Source organism: Nelumbo lutea, chromosome 2 (genome assembly GCF_056320005.1).
Source record: "Nelumbo lutea isolate HS-2025 chromosome 2, American lotus-T2T, whole genome shotgun sequence".
Lineage (NCBI taxonomy): Eukaryota > Viridiplantae > Streptophyta > Magnoliopsida > Proteales > Nelumbonaceae > Nelumbo > Nelumbo lutea.
Window position 1 is genome coordinate 13,471,232 of NC_142685.1, and position 16,979 is coordinate 13,488,210.

The 16,979-nt window shown below is 37.7% G+C and overlaps 1 protein-coding gene across 10 annotated transcripts in view; it reads right to left on the reverse strand.

Moving 5' to 3' along the window:
• PRT6 (proteolysis 6) overlaps positions 1-16,979 on the reverse strand; it is a 79,096-nt gene that overhangs the window by 12,910 nt on the left and 49,207 nt on the right. For 2 of the 10 annotated variants that reach the window (XM_088970821.1, XM_088970822.1), the window contains exons 5-11: positions 10,185-10,428; positions 9,358-10,101; positions 8,713-8,913; positions 8,447-8,539; positions 7,849-8,375; positions 5,672-5,723; positions 4,931-5,582 (exon numbers count right to left, since the gene is read on the reverse strand). In XM_088970821.1, the coding sequence (XP_088826947.1) occupies positions 4,931-5,582; positions 5,672-5,723; positions 7,849-8,375; positions 8,447-8,539; positions 8,713-8,913; positions 9,358-10,101; positions 10,185-10,428 (2,513 nt within the window). Of the gene's footprint in view, positions 1-3,773; positions 3,907-4,023; positions 4,394-4,930; positions 5,583-5,671; positions 5,724-7,848; positions 8,376-8,446; positions 8,540-8,712; positions 8,914-9,357; positions 10,102-10,184; positions 10,429-16,979 lie in introns of those variants that run through there. The other 8 variants (XM_088970827.1, XM_088970826.1, XM_088970830.1 and 5 more) reach the window with 8 other exon arrangements.

The following is a 16,979-nucleotide window of genomic DNA, read 5'->3' on the forward strand; positions in this document are numbered from 1 at the left end:
CCCAATCTTTCCATGTCCTTAAGCAAATCTAGGACATATTTCCTTTGGGAAATGAAGATACCCTTTTTTGATCGGGCAACCTCAATCCCAAGGAAGTATTTGGCGGGTCCTAGATCTTTCACTTCAAATTGAGTAGCAAGGAAGCCCTTCAAACTTTGAATTTCATCCTTCTAATCACTAGTAACAATTATGTCATCCACATATACTATTAGGGCAGCCATCTTACCTTCTACTCTTTTTACAAACAGTGTGTGATCTGACTGACATTGCTTGTATCCCCTCTGCTGAACTGCAGTATGAAATCTGCTGAACCAAGCTCTTGGTGATTGCTTCAGCCCATATAAAGACTTCTTCAACTTGCACACCTTTTGTTCACTTCCTTGAGCCAAAAAACCGGGGGGTTGAACCATATAAACTTCCTCTTCAAGGTCACCATTCAAGAAGGCATTCTTGATGTCGAGCTGATGTAAATCCCAATTCAGATTGGCAGCAAGAGAAAAAAGGACTCTAATAGAGTTCATTTTGGCTACAGGGGCAAAGGTTTCTACATAACCAACCCCATATACTTGAGTAAAACCCTTTGCCACCAAACGAGCTTTATACCTCTCCACGGTTCCATCAGCCCCATGCTTAACAGTGAATACCCATTTACATCCAACTGGATCCTTTCCCTTAGGGAGATCAACGAGTTCCCACGTGCCATTCTTATGGAGAGCATCAATTTCTTCCTTCATGGCATTTGTCCATTCTAGTACTGAGAGTGCTTCTGCCACATTCTTGGGAATAGGGATACTGTCAATGGAGGTAAGAAAGGCACGAAATAAAGGTGAGATGTTCTCATAGGAAACAAAGTTGGAAATGGGGTGTTTAGTGGTGCACGACCTAACACCTTTCCTGTGGGCAATGGGAAGGTCAAGATCATTAGCAACAAGGAGGTTGGGAGTCATGTTACCTGAATGAGCATGATCTTCCCCCAAGGAATTTGATGGCATTTGAAGCACGGCTTCTGGATTCTCCACAGCTCTTGAATCTGGTTGGCCTTTACAACGACGAGAAAAAACATGGAAAGGAGGAGGATCAGAGGGAGAGGGGGGAGAAGGAGGAGTAGGCAGAGGAGGAAGTTGAACCAATTTCTCCTCATACCTACATTCCCCCTGAGGAGAAACAGGAAAGAAGGGCTCATCCTCAAAGAAGGTAACATCCATGGAGACAGAGAATTTCCGAGAAACAGGATCAAAGCAGCAATACCCTTTTAGAGAGAATGAGTAGCCAAGAAATACGCACGAAATAGCACGAGAGTCCAATTTCCCCCAGGTGGGAGATAGGTTTTGGACAAAACACTAACAACCAAAAACTCGAGGAGGGATAGAAAGAAGAGGGGATTTAGGGAAGAGAAGCTGATGTGGGGCTTTGTACTCTAACCAACGGGAGGGCATTCGGTTAATGAGGTATGTAGAACAAAGAACAGCCTCAAGCCAAAAATGTTTGGGAACATTCATGTGGAGTAGTAAACCCCATGCCACTTCAAGAAGGTGTCGGTTCTTCCGTTCAGCCACACCATTTTGTTGTGGTGTGCAGGCACAAGAGCTCCGGTGAAGTGAGCCATGAGAAGCAAAGAACTTCGTGAGGTCACTATGAAAAAATTCTTTTGCATTGTCTGATTGGAATATTTGGATTTTGGTCTAAAATTGGGTGAAGACCATCCGCTGAAAGTCTTGGATATTTTTTGGTACTTCCTCACGGGTTCGCATTGGATATACCCAAATGTATCTGGAGTAATCATCAATGAAGGTAATGAAGTACTTGTAGCCACTCTCAGAAGGTAAAGTAACAGGGCCCCACACATCAAAATGTACAATGTGAAAAGGAAACTCAGATTTACTATTTCTTTGAGGAAATTGAGTTCTACAATGCTTGCTTAACTGACACGTTTGACAAGAAAAATTAGAAACAGACACGAACTTACACAGTTCTGGAAAAACAACTTTCAAGGACTCAAAAGACAAGTGACCCCAACGACAATGCCATAAATACATTTTACTCTTTCTGAACTGACTCGTAGACTCTGTAACAAGAAGACTAGCCGTATTCTCCAACATATAGAGTCCATCAACCATACGACCCCTACCAATCTTCTTCCCCGAGGCCAGATCCTGAATCACACAATAGGAAGGGGAAAAAGTCACAGAACAGTTTAAGGAATTTGTAACACTACTGATTGAAAACAAATTCATAGGAAATTTTGGAACATGAAGAACATTAGAAAGAGTAAGGCCAAGGGGAAGAGATAGAGTTCCTTGACCAGCTATGGGAGAGTATGATTCATCAGCTACTCTCACTTTATCTCTTCCGAAAAGAGGGTGATAAGTTTGAAAGAAAGAGGGCATACCAGTCATGTGTTTTGACGCTCCAGAATCAATGATCCATAGAGAGTCAAGGTCGTGAGAAGCAACATGGAAAGCTCCAAATGGTCACGGAAGGAGTTGACAATATCCTCCCTTGGGTCGGATCCATAGTAGTTATGTTGGCCATGTGGTGTTTGAGTCACAGTGGAGGTGGAGGGCTGATTCTCCCGAGTAACCATATTGGCCATGTGGTGTTTCTTGGTACCTTGCTGCTCGGGTCTTCTACTACCATCCGAACCTTGCTTCTTAGGTAAATCCTGAGCCCACTTCGGTTTCCCATGGAGGTCCCAACAGGTATCTTTGGTATGCCAGGGCTTCTGACAATTAGTGCACCACAATTTTTCCTTATCTTCTGCTTTCTTCTGGAAATCCCCTCTTGAAAGAAGGTCCTCCACTAGTAGAGGGACCCCCCTTTGCCACCAACACAATTGCATCCCCTCCGGTGCTGTCCATCAAGTTCCTTCTGCTCTCTTCAGATTGGACAAGAGCATAGACCTCCTGAATTGAAGGAAGATCCTTAGAACTCAAAATTTGTACTCTAATGGGTTCATAGATAGGATTGAGACCATGTAAAAAGGCAAACACCCTTGGCTGTGAGACAAGTTTCTTATACAATTTTGCATCTTCCTCATACTTCCACTCAATATTCTGGTAATGGTCCAGCTCCTTCCAAACAGTTGTTAGGTTAGAGTAATAAACTGATAAACTCCCCTCCCCCTGTTTACAAGTAGATGAAGCTGCTTGCAGTTGATAAATTTTGGCATAGTGTCGAAGTTCAGAATATGTGGACTTTGCCTGATCCCATATCTCATTTGCAGTTTCAGCCCGCATGAAGTTTTTCCTTATTTGCGGTTGCATGGAGATCAACAGCCATGACATGACCATACTGTTCTCCTGATCCCATCTATCATGTTCTGCATTTCTAGAGGGTTGTTCTTTGATTCTTCCATTTATGTAGCCTACTTTTCCCCTTGCAGTTATGTATAGTTTGATCCCCCTTGACCACTCTAGGTAGTTTAACCCGTCAAGAAGAACAACAGCCATAGGGAAGGATAGGTCATTGTTCCCACTCATTCCATTCAGCATTGTGGAGATTCCGGATGTAGCTGAATCTTCACTACTCATGATTCTCAGTTTAGAAGTACACAAAACCAATGCACAGTCTTACAAAGCTGCAACAGTCCACAACTAGACACTTGCTGATTTTCGGCTTCATAGAGAACCAAGCACAAACATTGCAGCTGCAGTACTAGGGTTTATGACCTACACTGTGTAGGAGTCCATAGAACAATGTACGAACTACACATGCAGTGCAACCAGGTCTGAATGACCTACAGTTCACAACTTTGATACAGCTTCTTCAGCAAAAAGAACACACAGTAGGAACAGCAATACAAATGGTGATTCACCACACCTAATCGGCTGATATCCTCTTTCCAGGGCAGCCGAACAGTCACTTCAAGTTCTAGGGTTCATCAACAGTCCCTTAGGGAGCAGACTACTGCAACAAACAATCGTGAGGAAGGTGAACAGTCCCTACTCAGATTTTGGGACATTAACAGTCATGCAAGAAGCCATAAACAGAAAAAAAAAAAAAAATACAGTTCAGTACCAGCACCTGATACTGTAGCCGAACCCTTTTTTTCTTAGTACCAGCAATAGGCAGCACAGTCAAGACTCGAACTTCCCTTCAGCAATAGGCAGCACAGCCTTCCTTCAAACATCTGATATAGTTTTTACAGTCCTCTTAGCCAAAGCAACCTCAGTTACCAGCAAACATACATGTAGCCGAACCCTTTTTCTGTGCTAAGAAGTTGAACAGTCAGCTTACTTGTAGCAGAGCCCTACTCGGCAGTGGAGACTAACCGCAGCACTAGAGAAGCTTCCTCTTCCTTGTCTTCAAGCATCAGAACCATAGCTCCTCAGCAGCAGTGGAGAGAAACCTCAGCAAATATAGCTCCTTCGCAGCAGGCCTGGACAGACCTGCTCTGATACCATGTTGAGCAGGAGACCAAGAAGAAGAAGAAGAAAAGAAAGAAGAAGAAGAAAGAGAAGAGGAAGAAGAATAAGAGGCAGTTGAGTTAAGGCCTCAATCAAAAAACTTAGCTTCAATCGAGTGAAGCTTTCTATTTATACTGTTCTGGCCGTACATACCAATGTGACTACATAATTACTAAAATACCCCTGCGGGTACTAAGACTGTGTACAGTACATATAATACACCTGTTAACAAGAACCAATCTAACATATCAATGGTAGAACTGCAGACTGATGTTTCAGATACAGGATACTGCTCCTATAGAAGGAAAAAGGTAACCAAACACAGGCATAATACCACATTGGCTCTATGTAGAACGAACTGATGCAGGCAGTAAACAATATAAAGAGTACATACATGATTAAAGCATATGGCACACTAACCAATGGGCTTCAGCAGTATTGAAAGTTGAAAAATAAATAACATCAATGATACTTCTTCACATTAGCAGATGTCAAGAGACAAAAGGAATCAAACAAAATCATACCTCTTCTACTACCTGAGCTAGCAGAAAATTCATTTATGGAGACACCAGAGCAAATAGATTCTGCCATAAGTTGAACCCCTCTAAACCTCAGAAGCACCTGAAGAAAATTGTCACTCCGAGTTCTCTGGACAACTTGGAGCAATAAGGACAATATAAATCTAGTAGAAGATTCAAGTTCGTTATATAAAGGTATAAGCCCGAGGGTTGAGCTTCCTGCATACATGTAAGATCTTCCACCTCGAGCAGCAATTTCTGCAGATATGAGAGCGTATTTAAGAGTATCCCACAAAATCATTGAATGGATTACTCTGCTAGATGCTGAGAACTTGTCATGTCCATCAGGAGAATACATTTTACAGAGAGAGTTGAAAACAGGTTCTAGAGTTGGTCTCATCCTTTTGCCACGCTGCGATGAGAAGGCTTTTACAGTGCTGCTTTTCCCAACCATATTGGCCGCACTTTGAAGGAGAGATACAGCTTGTTGAATAAGAAGAACATTCGTTTCTAAACATGATATGATTGACAAACCAGTAGTTTCTGTTGAACTAAGGTTTGATGACATCATCCGCTCCCTAACATTGCCACGATAATCAGGGAATGCGGGTAAGACTGAATTTGCAAGTCGGCGGCAAACAGGACATAGGAATTCTCCCTGAAAATAACAAAAATAGAGAAACATGGTACAATAAATAACCATTATATTTGGTGAAGGAAATAACACAGTAAAGAGAAAACATGTACCTGATCCAAATCCACAATGTGACCACCTTCGAAGACAATTCTCCTAAGATATCTATACGAACAATTTAGAGCATAATTTTAGAGCATAATTTTAGAACTCACTTTCTGAGCATATAATGTACTAGGAAATCTTCTAAATAGAAAATTTATTCACTTAATCCACAGAAAATGGCATCATGATACAAAAATCAACCAGATGAAGTACAGTAATTCTTAAAGTTGAACTATTCATAGAGATATTATATATCTTATGCATATAAAATATTCTTCAGGCTTTTGCAGTTCAGAAAGTAAGCAAAATCCTTTTCTCCTTTGCAAGTAAAAAAAAAATCAGTAATTAAATGGATACATGCTACAAATAAATTGTAATGTATTTATATACTAATCTTCATTTTCTAGAGCCTGTGCAGGTGCAATTACAATGTGGCTCTCAAGGTGCCATGGTTGAGTATAGATAAGTAATGGAAGGGGAAAATGTTAAGACATGTAATCCATGGGGCAGGTGAAGTTTGTCAAACTTGTTTTGTCACCTTGAGACATACATTCGGATTCACATCAGACTCATTCGAAGACCAAAAAGGATTGAAATTTTGGATTCAGCCCTAACATCATAGCAAGTCCTGAACATATAAAACAGAAACCTAGTCCATAATAGCCTCAGATTTCCTTCCCTAACCAAATTGCATCCCTGAAACCATGAATGTGACAGAAATGTGAATGCAAAGATGGATGAGTGGGAAAGCTAGAAAGCATAGTTGTCAAGGCAACAAAGCACTCTTGAGGCTCGCCTCACTCAAACGCTAAGCAGTTTTGTATACTATGTTATAAAATGCTATTACATTCTCAGTTTTTTTAGATTATACTTATAAAATAGGCATTACTAAACTAAAATAATCATCTTGTGTGTTATATACTAATTTTATTTTATTGTTTTCTTATTTTTTTAGGGTTTAATAAACATAGGCATTGCTAACTGCTGTATTGAACCCTCGAAGACTTCAAAACCTGAACCAACAAGGAAGAACTTAATTTTGTCTAATCAACACATTTTCTTCTTTTCTTCAACATCTTCCTCTTCATCTTCTTCTTCTTCTTCTTCTTCTTCTTTTTCAACCTTTTCTTTTCTTTTTCCATAACAAAAATAGGGTTTTAGCCCATATATATATACATATATATATATATCTATATATTTTCTTTTTCTTTCTTCTTTTTCTTCTCATGAATATGTTGATTTTCTAGACTTCAACATGAAGTTTATACTTTTCTTATGAGAATTATGGATAATTATTAAGGAAGTATGGTTATGGAACCTAAGGATCTACCCTAGGATATATGTTTTTACTTAAAAAAATCCATCGCCTAGGCGACTAGGTGACCAAGCACCCCTTGTCGCCTAGCTTCACCTTGGTGCCATGAGAACTATGCTGGAAAGGATAGGATTAGGAATGAAGTCCATAGGAACCTAGGAATAGCTCCAATAGGTGATAAAATGAGAGATTGTAGACTAAGATGGTCTGGGCACGTGCATAGAAGACCACCAACTGCCCCAGTTAGAAGTGATTTGTTACACATTAAAGGGGCTAGAAGAGCTCAGGGTAGACCAAAAAGGACAAGGGTAAGTAGTAAGAAAAGATATAAGAACTAATAATTTAGCAGCGGATATGAATTTAAATAAAATGGATTGGCAAAACAGGATTCATGTAGCCGACCCTATATAATTGGGATAAGGCATGGGTGATGATGATTATGGTGAAATAAGCAGATCCTCTAAATCTTCAAATCTAAGAAATACAGAAACAAATGAGTACAGCCAGTGGTAGTGGAAGACGTCATGCTACACATAGAACACCTTTTTTAATAGTCTTTTAATTGATAATAGCTTTTTAAATTGTCAACCATGAACCTTATTATTTATGAACTGGATACAAATAAAATGTTAAGCCCCCCCCTGTGGATTGAACGGAAGTACATAACTTACAAGCTATGAAGGCAGAAAAAAATTATAGCAAGCACATAACCAAATCAAAGACTGCTGTTTAAAATACATAACACACAGAATATCAGACATGGAATGAGCTGTTAAAGGATGCATGATCTCCAATATCAGAAGGGTAAAAATAAAGTACTCCTCCCAACTGGTTCAAGGGGAAAGATACCAGTTTGCTAAAGAAACTTACCTTTCCCTAAGGGATGATAAGTAACGCTCACGACACTCCTGATGCACAGCATGCCCACATGATGATATATGAATTCCATCACAATCTGAAGGACCAAATCCATCAAATGCAGCCAAGTAAACTGTTGACCTAGTAAATGAATTTTCATTATGAGAGTGAGCATTTCTGAATGCAGCAGTAGTTTCTGATGCCTCAGCTGAAAGGGATGTTATATATTTTGCAAGCAAAGAGGACTCAGCATATCTGCTTCTTGTTAAATGCCCGGCATGTGAGGTTGAAAAATGCTGATCATCCTCCATGACTTTTGGATATGAAAGGACAGTGCATGCATCCCTTTGAATAGAATTATAGACGTCTTCTTCCATCATCTCAAGGGAAGATGCAGAACTCATATTTGTATCATGAGATGTACTTGGCTGTTGAATATTTCTTGGAGCTAGAAGCCGGGCCTTAATGAAATCCATGAAAGCATCAGCCTCACTGGATTGCACATCGAATGCAGACTCATTCACTTCATCCTGAAGAAACTGCACCAAGTGAGAAGATGAAATGATTTCTGAACTACATAGGACAATGTACTACTAAATGCATCAATCACCTCATTTTTGGCAATATGACAGTGCTTGTCTGATTCATGAACTTGTTCCCATGATGGAGGTCCTCTCTCAACAAAACTTGCAAGTCTAGATTTCTTGTTGCAAAGACAAGAATAACAAGTTAGAGACATTTGAACACATTCAAAGATACAAAAGGAAAGTAGTATTAATCCACTAATACTAAAAATAATAACCAAGACTACCAAGTGTTTCAGAAACCGCTCTTCTAAAGGGCCAACAATTGGAAAAATCCACCAAATAAACTTACCTGGAGAAAAATCAAGTAAGATACAGGGCTCTTAGAATCTGGATCGCGGCAAAGCGAACAAATAACTGGAGCTAACTCTTCAGATGTGTAACCATCACCAGAGACAGAGAGCTTTTCATCAGATTTTGAAACATCCATTGCATCACTAGCTGTGGAGTTAAGGTTTTCCATAAATTTGGACTGTGCAGCTCTCATTTTTTCCTGCATGTCAAACTAGTGAGCCTGGAAAACTAATAAGGTAACATGAGATGAAACTCTTAAAAAGGAAATATGCATACTGTACATCACAAAGTTGTTGACAAACGCGTTAAGAATTCACAATCTACAAACAGGACAGTCTGATAAGCATAGTCAGCATATACAAATTCCAATTATCTCCCAATTGCATCTGGATTGATATTAAAAATAGGAAAGTAAATAATGCATGCTATGCCTACCAACTATTACATTGTGAGCACATTTATACAAACAACTTGCCAGAAACTAGATTAGCAAAAATGTAAATATTTCTTTTAGAAGAAGAATTTGTGGGATTCATTCTCTGAAAATAATATAACCTAAAATAATATGACCAAATTTTGATAAAAAGAACCACTTGACGCCACCTAGCTAATCTAAATAAAATATCAACAAGACAAATCTCACCAATATGGCAGCCTGCCGCTCTCGAGCCTTTGCTTTACGCTCCTCAGCCTCAGAAGCTGAACCAATATTATTTCTACTATCTGGAATTGGCTGGGACAATTGACAGACCACTTCAGGTGCAAGCCTTTGTAATTCAGTCATGCAACCAGCATCAAGCTCAGCAAACTTTTTCAATAGACCATCAACAAACGAAGAAAGATTACAATGACCTGCTTCCATGAAGTTGTGTAGACTTTCTTTCTGATGCATCCTCATGACTGAAACAAGTAATGACAGCATAGTTTGATGACTCCATGATTCACTTCCCTTAGTTGTTCCCAAATCAATCACTTCAGTAGCAAAAGCTAGAAGAGGAAGTGGATCCTCCATGTGAGATGAAACACTCATAAGTGGTTGATCACCGGATTGTTTCTGCAAATAGCAGATGTCTAATGCTAGTGAAAGTAAGTGCAGTGCTGTAAGAAGAACCCCATCAGGAGCACGTGATGCAGATATTTTATCTGTGAAAACTGCATAGTATAGAACTGCACGGACAATTTGAAGGACTGTTTTTGAAGTAGCTATTCTAGAAACTCCACTGAGAGGAGGATAAATCTTTGTCCACCGAGGTACCTGAACAGTCAAAGCAGAAGCCTTACAGAAGCGCAAATATCTTTCTTCTGCGAATTGGAGGTCTCTTAAGTTCCATCGAGGATGATATAAGTCCAGCTCCTTCCAATACGTCTTTCGTAGTGAATATTTTCCCTGAAGGTAAAGAAATACCATGTTATCTCACTGAATTCAATATTGGTTGGAATTTTCTAGACATTTGACTAAATGAAACAAACCTGCTTCATGCCAGATGGCTTGAAGTACACTGCAGTCGAATCCAAAATATTCTGAAGTTGATCATTCTTAGAGAGGTCACGAGGGAGAGATTTCACTATCTGACTATGAGTAGCATCTCCGATAGATAGGTTATAAATCAACTCTCTTCTCAAACTTTCAGCAGCAGACATCCCACAAAAGCGTCGTTCCTTAACTATCTGTATGATAAGAGTGAACATTGCCTGCACCAAAAGTGGTTCATACCTAGAAAACAGAAAAAAAAAAAGGCAATGTAAACATTTTTCCTACAAAAGGATGGTTGCAATCACATAATTTCCACAGGAAACCAAGAAAAATAGACAATGTACTAATTTGATAAAGATTAATGCTAACTATTAATAAAAGATAATTTCATATTACTATGAAAACTAGGGAATTAGCCTAGGAGTCAGGTTAAAAAAATTCATCACCTAGATGATGCTAAGGCAGGCACTAAGCAGATAGGCACTCCCCTATTGCCTAGCTTTACCTTGATAACTATACAATATTATATATTCTTTGCTTTACTTATGAAAAAAAATTATAACTTTGCTTTGACTAATTTGGGGTTTTTCTTTGCTTAATCATATTTTTTTATAATAGATTTTTCTTCCTATTATTGTTATTTATCTTCAATTAGCCATTGTTTTTGCTTCAACAGTTCAACCTGATGATGATTGTGTGGTCATAGGCTTTATGGTTTGACATTAATGCTACATTCAAGTATTTTGAACAAGTTTTTAGAGTTTTGTTATTTTTTTATTTTTTTATTTTTTTTATCAATAACACTTTCATTAAATCATCAATAGAAGATTTACAAGAGGAAGAAAAACACACTTATCTTCCAAGAGCAACAGAGAACCTCAAGAAAAGGAGAAAAAGAAAAAAAAAACACTAAAGTTACAGCTTAGCCCAAAACAATGAATCCCTTTCTGCCCCTTGTTTAGCTAAACCATCAGCTAGGGAATTTTCCGATCTTTTAACCCAATATGTCTTAACTTCCATCTCTCGCACCAGCCACTTGAATTTCCTCCTCTCATTATTGTACTTCCATAAACCATTGTGTTCTTTAATCAGCCACCCTATCACCACCTCTGAATCCCCTTCAATTAAGAGTTTCTTGATGTTCAATTCCTTTGCTTTCCGGACTCCTTCCATAACTGCAAAGATCTCAGCTCTAAGGGAGTCACCCACTCCAATTGGGCTCTAAGGGAGTTTTGTTGTTTTTTGATAAATATTTTTGAGGGTTTGCCCTTATGTGAAACTTGTATGGGTCAAAATGTCTATTTTAAGAGGGCTATAGGTGTCATTTAGGAATTACAAAGTACATCAAAAGTAATAGTTAGTTTCTAGGCTTGTTTTCTTGTTGATTAAGAAAGAACTGCCACATGTGATCTCAATATATTCGACCACCCTCTCTAAACATCAAAGTTGAATATTGAGAATTACATGAAGATTCAACTTTGTTTCTCTACTGGGTTTGATGTTCAACAAATTTTGCTCCTTTGGTGCGACTAGAGTTGTCAAAGGACTCTGTATGTCCAATTCCCAATCCAAATATCTTGGATTCAGATGATCATTTACATAATTGGATTAGAAAAGGGTTTTACAATCTGCACTAGATACAGATTTAACCCAACCAATCTGATGAAAACACAAGTTCAATTATTTTATAATAATATATTGATTTAATATATAAAATTTATATAATTATAAAAATAAAAAAAAATATAACCTTACATATTATAGTTTATATAAATATATATATATATTCAATATTTCATATTTTAATTAATTTATTATATAAGTTTGTTATCAACAGAAAAAGGTATTTTATTAAAATTGATGAAAGATGGAGTTAAAACATTCAATTAACAGGACTGTCTATCCAGCTCATAGAAAGCCCAAAACAGTTGCTAACTCAAAGCCCCTTGCTTAGCAAGGGAATCAGCCATCCCATTTGCTGTCCTTCTCACCTGCTTGAAGTCCTTTGCAATACTTTCCACTTCCCTAAAAGCATGTCTGAGAGTCCAGGGGATGTCTGTTGCAACCAGACCTGTTCACAGGACAGGCTTCGGGCTCAAGTTTACACTATTTCAGGCTTGATCATTGGCTGGGCCCATTCAAATTTTGGCAAAATCCAAGACCAAGCCCGGCCCATGAACAGGTCTAGTCGCAGCTTGCCCAAGAGATAATTAGTTTTGAGTTCCCTTCCACCTCGACCTGTCTACAGCCCGAATGTTTTGCTAATCTTAGACCCTACAGCAAAGCCATCAGTTCAGCTTTCAAAGAATTTCCCATTCGAATAGACCCTAAATACAATGCTAATATCCTGCTTTCAGAGTCCCTGAAAACACCTATTGCTGCCACACTCGGATTTCCAAAAGAGCTTCCATCAAAGTTCAGTTTTATTCGGTTGCCTTCTAGAGGTTCCCAATCCATTCTTATCCTGTCGTTTACTCTAAACCTTGTCCCAAGCTCTTATTATCTCATTTACAAAGAAATTCTGAAAACTTCAAGACTTTTACGCAATATGCAACCTTTATCTTTATGCTGTCTATTACCTCCTCTAATGATTAATCTTCCGATTGAAAATTCTTCCATTTCTCTCTTCCCAAACTATTTCTACCTTTACAACTCTCCACAAAATCCTCCCACTTTTCTTTAGTTGCCTCAAGAAGTTAGAATTGAAAATACCAAACACATCTTGAGGAAGATTCCACCTGCAACCAAATGCAATACACAAAAGAACAAGAGATTAATAGATAGAAGAGAATTTTGCCACTAGCTTTGCACAAAAAGCACATATGAGGATAAAGGCAAAAATTAAGCCTTCCCTGCAGCATATGACAAGTATTAATCTTTCCAAGGAAAATTTTCCAACAGAAAGCTTGAACCTTATGTGGAATAGGGTTACTCCAAATTTCTTTCACCGGAAAGTCAAATCCTAAAAAAATAAGCAGGCGAGGTTTCTGAAAAAAGAGGAGCAAGTAAAAGATCACCAAGAGAGGCTGACCAAATCCTAGTGCCCTCAATGTTTTAATCCATGAACACTGCCTCCAAAAGACCAAATAAGTGAATAAGAGAAGCATATTCATTTTCCCTTAGACCTCTTTTGAAACCTAGGTCCCAATTTACCCCTTGAGGAGAAGGTATTCCCAGTTTAGAATCAATACTTTAACTTTATTTTAACAAATATAAAAGCATATGCAAATTAAATCCAAATCTAATCCGAGTCCAGTAGGATATGAATCCAATCAGAGATCCCAAAATCCAATCGGATTTCAGATTGGACTCATGTTTCAGTTTTCAAAAGTCAGACCAGATTTACATGTTGCTGAATTTGATCTGAGTACAATACAGCCCTAGGTATGACTTTGCCTCTGATTCAAGAATAGAGGTTTTATTCCTCTACTAATGCATTTTTTTCCTTTTTCATAAATCTTTTTTTCCTTTAGATTTTTTTAAGCAGGAGTGTAAAAAAAAAATTCCCGTAACTAATGTGATGTAAAACATATTGCATTTTTTATTCTATGAGCCACCTTTGTACCACGCCCATCAAAGCAAGCCAGAACAAGTCCACGTTAGGGTCTTAAATTCTTATTTCTCACATAAAAAATAATGATTTTATAACTTTAATTGCCCTTTAAGAAGATATTTTATGGGAATGAATGAATGAACAACATTAGCAAATAGGGGGTTCTCGGAGAATTGTTTGGGCTTGCTTCGAGGGGTGTGGTCGGGGTCCAGGGGTGGAGCCCCCGGTCCAGCCGTTAGGCTCAAAAAAAGCAAAAAGCGCAGAATTTTAAAAAGGTGCATGCCTGGGCTGAGGTGCAAGACGCATAGACACATGCCCAGACACACCAGGCGTGCGCCTAGGACTTGGGTGAGGTGCATACCCTAAAATGCACCTCGCCTATGCGCACCTGAGGCACACCTTTTACATCATTGCCCAAGTATGCCCAAGATAATACTCTTTCAACAATATTCAAGTTTGAATTGGATCTTATCCATCAGATTTATGTAGGATTCGAATTGAATTCAGATTGTAATTGGATATTCAATAGTATAAATAAATTAAATTAAAAATGATCAAAATATTACAAAGCATTAATAAAATGAACTAAATATTACTTTGATATTATTTTTATGAATAAAATTAATTGAAAATTATTTGCATTAAACTTGGCAAAGAAAAATGTAGTAAAATCACAACATTCAAATAAATTTTACTAATAGACACAATATAAATTTTAGGTATATAATGACCATGTACATTTAAATCAAATAGGATTATATCAGATCAAATAGGGGTCAATCCATATTAAATGGATCCAATTTGGATCACCCTTAATGAGATCAAATTCAAATTCATACAATTGGATACTGTTTGCAGCCCTATCTTTCTAGCATTCTGCTTTCAGCTCCTATTTCAGCAGTTATTGAACACCACTAGCTAAGCCCTTGCTTCCCAACAGTTCTTAAGCATAACCATGAACCCCCAAGAAATTATATTTTCATGGCAACCAAAAAAAAAGAAAATAATAGAGAGAGAGAGAGATTTTAGGATTACAGATCTGTATATTTTCCAATCTCTTGTGAAAGAGAATTTGCAGGAAAAAGAATATTAATGCAGTGCCATGAAAAAATTGAGAATTATAGGCTGGTTAGTGCAACTCATATAAACATTTTATTATTTTAAGCAAATTCATGGTCCTCAAAAGAATTTGTAACATGACATTAATTCAGGGTTAGTGCAGCCCAGGTAAGTATAACAATACAGGAACATGATCAAATTTCTGATACTTAGTGTACATATCATTCCCCAATAAGCTATTAAAAATTACAGAGACAGATACATCTATCTATACATTTTGGTTAAACTAGCAAATGTGCACATACGTTGCATGTGCAAATTTCAGTATCCTTATCAAAACCCATTAAGTAATTAAAGCTTGGTGTGTTGGTTGGTTTAAATTTTGTATTTTATTTCATTGTTAATAAATATACTTCTTATTCAGTTATTTGTCATATTTATTTTTGTTTCATAATTATGATAAACATATATATTAGAGATGTGCAAAAATTTTGTATTTTCTACAATTTTTTATTTCTATCTATATCTTATCATATAATTATTGCATCATGTGTTGACCTATTTGACTTGAAAGAGAAAACAATCTCGTTTTGGGGAAATTTTAAATTTTCTATTCCAATTCTATAGTTATTGTAAAAACAATTCTTGTTTATCATACTTATCTTAGTTTAATATGACAAATTTATAGTATTTGAGATACACCAAGTTTTTTTGAGATACATCATTGGTTGACCCAATTTAATCAAATGATTGGACCATAAGAGTGCAAATTGTGCAAGTTGGGCCGAGTTAGTGCTCAACCTAGGCCCAACCCTATGCATTGGACCTTAGGCTCAAGCCCAAGGTCAAGTTTGATCTATCCAACTTGGGCTCAGCCCGCACTTAGATTTGATGCACTCAGGTTGGGCTTGGGCTTGGACTGGTCAATCATCCCCATGCTAAGATTTGACATAAATGTGCGCATACATACAAACATACATATGTAAGTATATAGTCAGGCCAAGCTTGAGTTACTTAATGCTAGGCTTGGCACAACTCAAAAAATAGAAGAGCCCAATCTTTTGGGCTCAGACCTAGGCCCAACCTGAAGACTGAAAATCAAGCCAATTCATCTAAAATTGCAAGTTTGGTTGTTCTAGGCTCAGACTAAGCCTACCCAATTTGCTCATGTATGGGTCTCTAGCCACCAAATAGATGGAAAAATAGTATTCTTTTTTAGTTAGTTTAAAGCTTTACTCTATTTCCATTATTAATAAAGATAACTCTTATTTATATACTTATTTTGTTTAATATGTTGAAATATAAAATATTAGATATATGCCCAAATGTTTTCTCAAATTTTTGTATTTTTTTTAATAATTTTTGTTATTTAATTATAACAATGTGGTTGACCGATTTGGCCTAAAAGGATGAACCATTGACCCACCACTTGAATAGTGTTGAAGTTTGACCTGCCCTAGGGTTCTGTCTTGTTTGTTGACTGTAAAGTAAAATAAACAGCAAGAAGTAGGAGAGGAAAGAAGAAGAGAGAAAAGAGAGGAAAGAGAGAAAGGCTGGTTTGAATTAGAGAAAAAAGTCATCCCTAGATTTGGCCAGACCTGTTATTATATTATTAACTTATTGGAAAAAGACTTAAGTGCCCTTCTTTTAAGTAAGAGGCATTCGAACTAACATAACAGTACACATCAACATTCTCAACAAGTACAAAGACCGAAATACCCCTTCACTAACACCACTAACACTCCCCCTCAAGCTGGTGAGTATATATCATATAATCCCAGCTTGTTACATATGTAGTCCACTCTCCCCCGAGTCAAACCTTTTGTAAACAAGTCTGCCCACTGGTTTCCCGTACTAACATATGCAGTTTCTATCACCCCATTCAGCACCTTCTCTCTCACAAAATGACAGTCAACTTCGATGCGCTTGGTTCTTTCATGAAACACCGGATTGGAAGAAATATGAACCGCTGCCTGATTGTCACAATAGAGCTTCATTGGAGTACTGATGTCATATCCTATCTCCTGTAGAGGTTCCTCAGCCACACTAATTCACAAGCAGTATGTGCCATGGCCCTATATTCTGCTTCTGCACTGCTTCTTGCCACAACTGTTTGCTTCTTACTTTTCCACGTTACCAAGTTACCCCCCAGAAAGGTGCAATAGTCTGTGGTAGATTG